Raw genomic sequence first — 12,125 nt, forward strand, 5'->3', positions numbered from 1 at the left:
AATAGTGGCCTTCTGGACAGCAGTCAGGTTGGCAGTCTTACCCATGATTGGGGTTTTGAGTGATGAACCAGGCTGGGAGTTTTAAAGGCCTCAGGAATCTTTTGCAGGTGTTTAGAGTTAACTCGTTGATTCAGATGATTAGGTTCATAGCTCATTTAGAGACCCTTTTAATGATATGCTAATTTTGTGAGAAGGACCTGTAATGTAAAAAACAAACAAAAAAAACCCATTGTTTTTGGGACTGTCGCCTTCGGATGAATGCTACCTTGAAACGGTTGAGCTGGCACGGGATTGGCTAGAGGAAGTGGTGGCTGCACTGAGCTGCGAGAAGCCACTCTGACAAGACTTCAGACTAGTCATGGAGCCCCTAGAACACAAAAAACAGCAAAAAACAAAAAGAAGAGTTCATTCTCACATGTACCAATGAAACACCTTAAATACTACAGCTGCATGTGCAGCAGAAAGTGTGATGAACAGAAATATTATCACAACTTACAGGTGTTCTGTACAGTTATTGTACAACTGTACAGAACACCTGGGACCTGACCTTTTACACACAGGAACTGCTTTCCTTTAAGGCCCTTCAAAATATCCCTAAAAGACCTCTTAGATCGAGCTAAAATAACCTTCAGTAAATCTTTAAAACTGAAATGTTTCTATAACTTCAGCCTAAAAGGTTTTGTTTAATTCCTGTCAATGCATGGCAAAGTTCTTTAAATATGATCAATCATATTTTGGTAATCCAGAAAGCTTTTAAAACAATCCATAATTACACAGAACGTAAAATACTGATTATATAACTGAATCCTGGATGCTGGATGTGAATCACAAATTCTCTGTGACGACGACTCTTGGTAGAAGATCTGGCTCGCTGTGAGCTGCTGGGTTTTAAGAATCAGATTTGGAAACAAAACTTGAACCAGCTTGAGATCTGGTACTACTGGACGACGAGAGGACTGATCCCCCCGTCAAGATTTGGTTTTGAAAAGGTTTTTGTCTGCATCGCAATCCTGCTAGATTTTTTTTTTCTCCCATGCCTTGGATGTGCTCAGGATCAGTAGCCACTTTCTTTAAGCGTGTCACCTGGTTCTCAATCCAAAGTAAGAAACCATCAAGACATCCAATGAACTGGATGAGAACCACGAGCATTCCAGTTTGAATGACTTCCTTGGCGGAAGAACAGCTGTCACGGCCAGATTTCCCAGTGAGTCAAGCCAGGAGAAGGTAGTGTTGTTACCACCAGCCTGTAACCCTTTTAGCCTGTAACAAGTCATTTGTAGTCAAGTTCATGTTTTCTCCTTTCTTTTTACTAAATTAATTAATAGACCTTAGAATAATTAATGATTAAATTATTCCTTCATTATATTGATAGAGTTCATATAATCTTATAATTATTATAATCCTCTTTTCCTTAATCTTAGAAATCTCCAGAAACATCATTGCTTCTTTGAACTTCCAATAAAGCACACATCATTTTCTAATTTCCCATCGGGGATCAATAAAGTATCTTTAAATTGAATTGAATTGATCAGGAAGGAATACATTCTTCACATTTACCTTTTAATACATGTGAGCCAGATTTATTTATGCACACCAGTCTTATATATCTTATAAATGCTGAAAAATATAAAGAAATTCATTCATCTTCTATACTGCTTATTCCATAGTGGGTCATGGTGGAGCTGGTGCCTATCTCCAGCAGCCTACGGCAGATAAGCAGGGTACACGCTGGACAGGTCCTAACAGACATGCTTTTGGACCGTGGGATGAAGCCGGAGTACCCGGAGACAACCCAAGCATGCACGGGGAGAACATGCAAACTCCATGCAATAAGACCCCCGGGCGGGAATTGAACCCAGGACCGTCTTGCTGCAAGGCAACAGTGCTACCAACTGTGCCACCGTGCAGCCCTTAAAGAAAAACAATAAGGCCACAAAGCACTGTACTTAAAATATGCTGACCTGAAGTCATGGGAGCCCAGCACCTCAGTGTAATACATGATCTTGCACTTGTGGGAGGATACTTGAAGGTTGGCCAAAACATCATCCACCCGAGGCAGGCTGGAGGTGGCAGAGGCTGCAGAGCTATGGAAGCGCCACTGAAGGATGTAGAAGCCAGGCCAACAGGTTATGTGGGAGCCCTGTTTTAGCAGAAGGACGATGAAGCGTTTTGATGCAACGCAGCGGACAATTTTGTTTGTAGAATTGCATTTCAGGACAGTTAAATTCAAATTAATTAAACGTCTGCTGTTACCTGGACACTTTCTCCCTCTCTGCAGGTTAGTGCTTTTTCCACCATGCCGTAATCTTTTCCCAGCACCCAGCTCTTATCAATCAGCTGAGCATTCACTGCCCCAAGGGTGGTGATGCCATGCGCTCCGAGGGAGTCTTTCTTTGGAGGCTGAGGAGCCCTCTTAGAATGATAAATGTTGAAGAGCACATCTCCTTTAGACACATCAAAATCCCAGGTGATCACAGAGGAGGCCTCTGTGATCTCGATCAGCACCTAAAAAAGGATCAAGAAGATGAATGAGAAACAGGAGATTTGTTTTGTTTGCAATGATGCAGTGTAATTTATCTTCCACTTGGTGGCAGTCTAGCTCAGTAGTAAAATCTATCAAATGAACAAAATATTTTCTAATTTAATGTACAAGATTCAAACACATGATGAAAGTTGGCACTGGACCTCATAAGGAGCTCCTTTAAAGATGCTGGCGCTCTTATAGATGGAGTCAGACAAAAGGCAGTTTTCTTCGTTCTCCAGTTCCTCTGCGGTCCTGTACAGAGACTTGGGGACTGCAATGCCCTCAGGGATGTCGCACTAGACAACAGATAAAAAAAATAAAAACCCAATAGATACACAGTGCAGATGTGGTGGCTTGTGTGCAAGTAAAACATTTAGTGGAAAATAAATGTTGTTCACACAATCCAACAACCCCCCCCCCCCCCCCCCAAAAAAAAAAAAAAACCCCAGCAGGTTTTAGTGGTTCAAGGCTGCTCTCCCTGCCCCAGAATTACAGTAAGCAATAGTCACAAGATAATTTCAGGCTAATGCTGCTGCTGACAAAAACAGGCTCAGGTACATGGCAATTCAATTGAGCTTTTCACAGAAAAAAAAAAAAAAAACTTGCAGGTTTTAGAAGGTTGATTTAATAGCAGGCGAGGACAAAAAAAAATATGCACACACACAAACAGAACTATTGGGTCAGGCCACCAAATCAATGAATTCTAGTGTTAAAATCACTTTCATGGCTGCAGGTCTATAGTTTGTATAAAGTAGAGGTGTAATGTGAAAAGGTGCTCCCAACATCTGAAATGTTAGGTTAAATCACAGCTATACTTATACTGAGATAAGCACCAAATCTGCAAATTTTATTGACTTCTGAAGGGTCACAATACATTTTATTTCAGGGTATTGGAGTAAGGGGGCTGAATACGAATGTGCATCACACTTTTCATATTACTTTTAAACATTTTTGACTTCAACCAATCCTTGTCCTTTCACTTCCCAAATATGCAACGTGTTGTGTTGGTCTGTCACATAATATCTGCAACAAATCCAATACATTTTGTGGTTGCTATGTGACAAAATGTAAAAATGTTCAAGGGGTATGAATACGATTGCAGGACACTGTATGTTCAGTTCCAACAACATATGAAGAACAAGTAATGATGTGGATCAAAGAACATAACTAGTCAGGAGAACATCTTCTAAAACAGAAGTGGGCAAATTTAGTCCTCAGAGGGTTGGTGTCCTGCTGGTTTTAGATGCGTCTCTGATTTAGCAAATTGGAATCAAATGTATGGCTCATTACCAGGCCTGTGCAGAAGTTGACTTGACTGCATAGCAAGGAGGTAATTCAGCCTTTTAATTCAGGTGTGTATGGACCAAGGACATCTAAAAGTTGCAGGATACTGTGAAACATGGTGGTGGCAGCATCATGGTGGGGAGCTAAATCCAACATAATCCTGAAAGAAAACCTGTTAAGAGGCTGTGCAAGGGACCTTTCAGCTGGACAAAGACCCTAAACATGTAGCCAGAGCTATAATAAAATATTTTAGATCAAAGCAAATAAGCATGGCCAAGTCAAAGTCTGGACAGAAATTTTGATTGAGAATCTGTGGCACAAAGTGAATACTGCCGTGTCTAGACACGCCATCCAGCCTAACTGGGTTTAAGCTATTTTGCAAAGAAGACTGGGCAAAAGTATTAACTTAAAATACCTTTTAAGAATGATGCATCATTTTTATTCCACTTTACAATTATGAGCTACTTTGTCCTGGTTTACCACAGAAAATCCCATTATTATTGTAAAATATTCCGTTATTAATTCCTTTCTGACAAAAAACTGGTGAAATCTTAAATTATCATCAGACTAAATGAAAGATAAAACTGTGAGCTCCATTTAGTTTCGGAGAGAAACTTACCATACAGTCCCCTCCCAGAAAGTCAGGAACGATGTCTGTGTCTATGTAGTCCAGTAAGCCTCCGGGACCCTGGTAGTCTCTCCCAGCATAAATAAGAAACTTCTTACGAGTGTTCTCATGAATCAGGGGTCTGATCTGGAAACGAGAAGACAACAGGTATTGGGAAATGCAGGACACAGCAGAATCCTTCATTATGAACTCAGGATGAAAACAAGCAATCAATAAGCAATGAATTATTCATGTATGAGGAATAAATGAGTTGGCTGGATGATGGTGTTACTAGGCCACCACGTCTGTATCATAGCACATTCTCTATACTCATTTATAATTTCATAATCTGATCATCAATAACTGGATGCATCATTTACATGAACCAGAAGCAAGTGTTACAGTGCTACATTATCAAAGAGCTGTCTTGTGTAATGTTATATTCATGGGGACTTCTTTTGTTTAGTGCTATTATTATCCAGCTCAACTGCATATTGCTTTGGCAATGATCAAATAAGGCATCGGTCCCGGCATATTCTGCAGCTATAATTATCTTCATTGGATGATATTTTATTTTTGGTTCTCCCTCTTTTATGTCACTTTCTTCTATCTGCTGTGAACTACCCAACTATTGAGGATTTCAACTCACAAAAATTCAATACACAACTTCATACATACACTCAAATCAGAACTGCATCAATGGGGTCACAACAAAGGCAAGTTATGACATTTTATTCCTCACCAAGGTCCATAGAACTGGAAACACCCTGGGTGCACGCAATATGAGCAAGCAGCCCAGAGTCTCGGGGTAGTTAGCCTCAACCACCTCAATGATTCTCAGCAGGGCCTTAACTCCTGGTCTCCAGAGGTGACGCATGTTTAGACCCTCCAGATCCACCAGGCATGTCCAGCATCTTGGAAAAGACACATGGAAGTGAGCAACTCTATTCAGGCTAGAGTCCACCCAGTAGATCCTCAAGAAACGAAACACTAACATATGAATATACAGGTCCTTCTCAAAATATTAGCATATTGTGATAAAGTTCATTATTTTCCATAATGTCATGATGAAAATTTAACATTCATATATTTTAGATTCATTGCACACTAACTGAAATATTTCAGGTCTTTTATTGTCTTAATACGGATGATTTTGGCATACAGCTCATGAAAACCCAAAATTCCTATCTCACAAAATTAGCATATCATTAAAAGGGTCTCTAAACGAGCTATGAAACTAATCATCTGAATCAACGAGTTAACTCTAAACACCTGCAAAAGATTCCTGAGGCCTTTAAAACTCCCAGCCTGGTTCATCACTCAAAACCCCAATCATGGGTAAGACTGCCGACCTGACTGCTGTCCAGAAGGCCACTATTGACACCCTCAAGCAAGAGGGTAAGACACAGAAAGAAATTTCTGAACAAATAGGCTGTTCCCAGAGTGCTGTATCAAGACACCTCAGTGGGAAGTCTGTGGGAAGGAAAAAGTGTGGCAGAAAACGCTGCACAACGAGAAGAGGTGACCGGACCCTGAGGAAGATTGTGGAGAAGGGCCGATTCCAGACCTTGGGGGACCTGCGGAAGCAGTGGACTGAGTCTGGAGTAGAAACATCCAGAGCCACCGTGCACAGGCATGTGCAGGAAATGGGCTACAGGTGCCGCATTCCCCAGGTCAAGACACCTTTGAACCAGAAACAGCGGCAGAAGCGCCTGACCTGGGCTACAGAGAAGCAGCACTGGACTGTTGCTCAGTGGTCCAAAGTACTTTTTTCAGATGAAAGCAAATTCTGCATGTCATTCGGAAATCAAGGTGCCAGAGTCCGGAGGAAGACTGGGGAGAAGGAAATGCCAAAATGCCAGAAGTCCAGTGTCAAGTACCCACAGTCAGTGATGGTCTGGGGTGCCGTGTCAGCTGCTGGTGTTGGTCCACTGTGTTTTATCAAGGGCAGGGTCAATGCAGCTAGCTATCAGGAGATTTTGGAGCACTTCATGCTTCCATCTGCTGAAAAGCTTTATGGAGATGAAGATTTCATTTTTCAGCACGACCTGGCACCTGCTCACGGTGCCAAAACCACTGGTAAATGGTTTACTGACCATGGTATCACTGTGCTCAATTGGCCTGCCAACTCTCCTGACCTGAACCCCATAGAGAATCTGTGGGATATTGTGAAGAGAACGTTGAGAGACTCAAGACCCAACACTCTGGATGAGCTAAAGGCCGCTATCGAAGCATCCTGGACCTCCATAAGACCTCAGCAGTGCCACAGGCTGATTGCCTCCATGCCACGCCGCATTGAAGCAGTCATTTCTGTAAAAGGATTCCCGACCAAGTATTGAGTGCATAACTGTACATGATTATTTGAAGGTTGACGTTTTTTGTATTAAAAACACTTTTCTTTTATTGGTCGGATGAAATATGTTAATTTTGTGAGATAGGAATTTTGGGTTTTCATGACCTGTATGCCAAAATCATTCGTATTAAGACAATAAAAGACCTGAAATATTTCAGTTAGTGTGCAATGAATCTAAAATATATGAATGTTAAATTTTCATCATGACATTATGGAAAATAATGAACTTTATCACAATATGCAAATTGTTTGAGAAGGACCTGTAAATGATTATTTGGACACCTGATGGGTCGACCAAAGACTCTGGTGTTTTCCTCGCAGCGCTTCAGACCCTCCTCGTTAATAGAAAGCACCTGTTTTCGCAGTGAAGAGATCTTGTTAAATGGTTGGTAGAAATTTTGACGTTTAAATCTTGTATGTGCTGTTACCTTTCTCAGCAGAACCTCTTCTCCCAAAGCTCGCACCAAGCCCTTTGTGTCCATTTGACCAAAACGCAAAACATACAGAGGACGGCCATCTAAACAACACATTTCACACAGATAAGGGTGAACACTCAGAAATGTAATATCTATACATAAACAGTGGCATAGGCTGGGAAAACAAGAGTAATGTTTGTTTAGGAATAAACATCTAAAGGATTTGTTTTGCCCAGAATGCATTTCAAGCACAGATGAACTGCAGGTGAAGGAAAAGTAATCTCCCCTCCCTGCCTGAACTAATTACCAAATTATGTAAATAAAAATGATTGTTTATGCAAACGCTCTGGCTTTCTCACATGGTCCAAAAACATGCATGTTAGGGTAACCGATTTCTCTAGAAAATTGCCTTTAGATGTTGGTGTGTGTAAGCGTGGTGTGTGAGCGCGTCCAGATAGATGCAGCCTCCAGTCTTGATTTAATAAAGTCAATCATGCAACTAAGATTCTTTTGTAGAGCAAATCTGCCCTGGCACATGTAAGCAACCGGCTTCTCTATATGCTAAGCCTGAAATGCCGTGACAGGACACAAACAAAAATGAATAAAAGGTTTAAATAGGATGTCAGGAAGTTCTCTTAGCTAATAAATAAGGGCAACTACAACTTAGTTATCAGCAGATCTGTTCCAAGATGAACTTGTTTTCAGTCTTAATGATACATGATAAAATAATTTACAGTTTAGGTTTAAGTTACCAGCTTCAACAAATGTAAAAAAACACATTTATTTAAATATTAACTGCCAACTCTTTACCTCCAGTTTACATTAAAACTCATTATTACATTAACAACATCAGTCTATACCTCTGTCATGGTGGTGCCACCCCCCAGTGTAGTAATCCTGAAGCAGATGTGGATGCTCCCACGTGTCCAACAGGAAATCCACCTGGTGCTGCTTCCTCCAGGTTAAAGACTGGCACAAAAACTCTCTGGCCTTGTCCATGTTGAAGTCTCTGGCCCTGAGGAAGCGCAGCACATGCTGATCCTTCGGGATCTGTACACAGAAAGTAGACGTCAAAACAAACCACCACAACGGCGGTAAAGTAACTGATAAAAAACTGGTTTAAAAAGGTTATATTATATTGGTATATACAGGGGTTGGACAATGAAACTGAAACACCTGGTTTTAGACCACAATAATTTATTAGTATGGTGTAGGGCCTCCTTTTGCGGCCAATACAGCGTCATTTCGTCTTGGGAATGACATATACAAGTCCTGCACAGTGGTCAGAGGGATTTTAAGCCATTCTTTTTGCAGGATAGTGGCCAGGTCACTACGTGATACTGGTGGAGGAAAACGTTTCCTGACTCGTTCCTCCAAAACACCCCAAAGTGGCTCATTAATATTTAGATCTGGTGACTGTGCAGGCCATGGGAGATGTTCAACTTCACTTTCATGTTCATCAAACCAATCTTTCACCAGTCTTGCTGTGTGTATTGGTGCATTGTCATCCTGATACACGGCACCGCCTTCAGGATACAATGTTTGAACCATTGGATGCACATGGTCCTCAAGAATAGTTCGGTAGTCCTTGGCAGTGACGCGCCCATCTAGCACAAGTATTGGGCCAAGGGAATGCCATGATATGGCAGCCCAAACCATCACTGATCCACCCCCATGCTTCACTCTGGACATGCAACAGTCTGGGTGGTACGCTTCTTTGGGGCTTCTCCACACCGTAACTCTCCCGGATGTGGGGAAAACAGTAAAGGTGGACTCATCAGAGAACAATACATGTTTCACATTGTCCACAGCCCAAGATTTGCGCTCCTTGCACCATTGAAACCGACGTTTGGCATTGGCATGAGTGACCAAAGGTTTGGCTATAGCAGCCCGGCCGTGTATATTGACCCTGTGGAGCTCCTGACGGACAGTTCTGGTGGAAACAGGAGAGTTGAGGTGCACATTTAATTCTGCCGTGATTTGGGCAGCCGTGGTTTTATGTTTTTTGGATACAATCCGGGTTAGCACCCGAACATCCCTTTCAGACAGCTTCCTCTTGCGTCCACAGTTAATCCTGTTGGATGTGGTTCGTCCTTCTTGGTGGTATGCTGACATTACCCTGGATACCGTGGCTCTTGATACATCACAAAGACTTGCTGTCTTGGTCACAGATGCGCCAGCAAGACGTGCACCAACAATTTGTCCTCTTTTGAACTCTGGTATGTCACCCATAATGTTGTGTGCATTTCAATATTTTGAGCAAAACTGTGCTCTTACCCTGCTAATTGAACCTTCACACTCTGCTCTTACTGGTGCAATGTGCAATCAATGAAGACTGGCTACCAGGCTGGTCCAATTTAGCCATGAAACCTCCCACACTAAAATGACAGGTGTTTCAGTTTCATTATCCAACCCCTGTACATTAATTCACATGTCTCACTTGGTTAATGGACTCTAGAGCTTATTTTTTCTTATGAAATGTTCATATGAACATGGACAGCAAATTAATACATTAAGGCATCAATACATGGTGGGCACAATTTACTGAATTTCAGACTAGCATCAGGATGGGAAAGAAGAGGATTTCAGGGATTTTGAACAAGGCACGGCTGCTGGTGCCTTAGAAGCTGCTGATCTCTCAGGGTTGCAACAAATGGTCCAAAAAGGAGAAAATGTTCAGTGAGCTGTTGCTGTGTGGATAAAAATGCCTTGTTGATGTCAAAAGAGAAGGAGCCGACCGGTTACGATGATAGACGGGACAGTAGATCAAATGACCGGTGATAACAACAAAGGTATGCAGGATACAATAGACAACTACTCTACTAAATGAACTACAGTTAGTAGATACTGGTAACAGGTCAAGTCATCACAACATCACTCTAAAAATGGCCAAATATCAGATTGGGAACCTAATAAGGGCATTTTAAAATTATCGGTATCTACTGTTGAAGGTCTACTGGTAAGCAAGCCATGTAGCAACAATTCACATGCCATTTTTTAATTAAGCCCTTTTTTTTGTTTCAGGTTTGCTAAAATGCATTTAGGAGCATTTAAATAATTTCATGAGTCTAAGAAATCTGGGTTTTCCCTGAAAATCTAAGTGTTTTTGCACCTTACAATGATGCTCATAGTTAAAAAGAGATTTTATTGGTCCCTGCAGGCCCTCAGCAGATCGCCAGTATGAAAGCACTGATGCTTTTTAAAAAAAATGAAGCTGTGTGTTTTTATTAAAGAAACATCAGGATGTCCAGGAGAAAATCCTGTTGGGACAAAAACATCTGTTGTTGTCAAGAAAACGGCAACTGCTGCGTCTGTGAAGTCATTGGAGAGGGAGGTAAATAGAACACCATTACATTTTAAGTGCACTTTAAAGCTACTATATTTTAAAGGATATACAAGCCACTGATTTTAAAGTAGAACCATATGCCTATTTTTAAATAATCCTGATTAGGATTTCACTGGGACAAACCTCTCTGGATGTCTCCATTTGGACTTTAAAGCAGTCGCCTCCAGTTTCTGAACTTGGAAGACTTCTTGCTTTGCAACTTAAGCAAGTTTCCTGCAGAACGTTTATTTTTATTCTGATGGAAAACATAACTTCAACACTGAAATGATTAAAAAAAGGTGTTTAGAATAAGCATTTTGTCTGAGGGACTCAGACCACTAATCAGGTTTGTCTGCTGACAGCAAGAACGTTTCTCCAGAATCCTATATCTACAGATGAAAACCCAATGCTAATCTCCTAAGTGATATTAAAAAAGATATTTACCAAACTCAATGAAGCTAGTTATTGTTTTCTCTGATGTTTGGTCATCAGATATATGATCAGATTTGACATAAATTCGTTTATTTGGAAGATTAATTTTTCAGGGATGAGCAGATACGTATAAAGCCTCCAAAACATCAACCAGCATATTATATAGTTATATCCATAATGAAGGAAGTTTAATACTTGAATGGCTTTTTTCCCTCCTTTTATCTTTTTCCTCTTCTCATCCAAAAAGGAAAGCAACTGTGTCAAGGCAAACAGCAACATAATAGAAAAGAAAAACACTCTGCAAACAAAGTTTGAATTAAGCAGCAAGAAAACATTTCAAAGCAGAGAATAAATGAAAGAGGGGAACAAGGAAACTTCCCAACCTCAAAGGCCAAAGTACACAAAGAGATGCAAGGTCTTCTGAAACTAAGACTTTTCTGTAACATTCTTAGTGATTCTGTGATACTAGTTTATCTATATTTCTGTAAAATTAAACCAAACTGTTAAAATACAAACATATAAATCAAAACTGACTGAATTTGTTATGCTTAACTGAAGTCTGTCAGAAATAAAGCTGGCTTAAGTGTGGAATACTCTGCAATAGCCTTATATTATAAGGGTTGACTGTACACAAACTAATCAGCTCGTGTTTGTGTGACCTTGCCCTTGTGGGTCTCCTGAAGCCACTGGCGCAGTCGGATAAGACAGCTCTCCTGCAGAGGCGTTAAATCACCAAGGTAACGTCTGATGTAGTCTGCATCCAACTTGTCTAGAAGTCAAAACACATTTACAATACTAGGTTAGCACATACTGTACGCATCACAGAGAAATGTCAGGCACTCTGCATACATAGTTTGAGGGTAATTGTTTTATTGACTCATTAAAATTCCTGCCTTCACAATAAAGAATTTTTTTAAATAAACCGAGGATCTATTTCACTGTGTAGCTTTAACATAAATATTTATTTATTCAAATGTAATCCATCCAATTACAAAGAAAATGCATAATTGTACTGTGTTGAGTTACTCATGTATACATTTCAAACTATATGACACTCAACCTCTTTCTCAGCCCCAAATTTAAATACCAACATTTAATATGAATTTACTGTTCGACCGAGGCCAGAGGAAAGACAGAACCTGCAACAACCAATAGGATGTCTGAACAGAAATAAAGATGGATGG

At 40.7% G+C, this 12,125-nt stretch overlaps 1 protein-coding gene across 2 annotated transcripts in view; it reads right to left on the minus strand.

Annotated features, from left to right (window-relative positions):
* LOC124865009 (SEC14-like protein 1) overlaps positions 1 to 12,125 on the minus strand; it is a 30,631-nt gene that overhangs the window by 12,982 nt on the left and 5,524 nt on the right. For both annotated transcript variants that reach the window (XM_047359995.1, XM_047359996.1), the window contains exons 7-16: positions 11,601 to 11,710; positions 8,045 to 8,234; positions 7,197 to 7,285; positions 7,051 to 7,121; positions 5,158 to 5,329; positions 4,428 to 4,562; positions 2,686 to 2,820; positions 2,254 to 2,505; positions 1,962 to 2,140; positions 266 to 367 (exon numbers count right to left, since the gene is read on the minus strand). In XM_047359995.1, the coding sequence (XP_047215951.1) occupies positions 266 to 367; positions 1,962 to 2,140; positions 2,254 to 2,505; positions 2,686 to 2,820; positions 4,428 to 4,562; positions 5,158 to 5,329; positions 7,051 to 7,121; positions 7,197 to 7,285; positions 8,045 to 8,234; positions 11,601 to 11,710 (1,435 nt within the window). The remainder of the gene's footprint in view (positions 1 to 265; positions 368 to 1,961; positions 2,141 to 2,253; positions 2,506 to 2,685; positions 2,821 to 4,427; positions 4,563 to 5,157; positions 5,330 to 7,050; positions 7,122 to 7,196; positions 7,286 to 8,044; positions 8,235 to 11,600; positions 11,711 to 12,125) is intronic.

The sequence above is a fragment of the Girardinichthys multiradiatus genome, chromosome Y, assembly GCF_021462225.1.
Source record: "Girardinichthys multiradiatus isolate DD_20200921_A chromosome Y, DD_fGirMul_XY1, whole genome shotgun sequence".
Lineage (NCBI taxonomy): Eukaryota > Metazoa > Chordata > Actinopteri > Cyprinodontiformes > Goodeidae > Girardinichthys > Girardinichthys multiradiatus.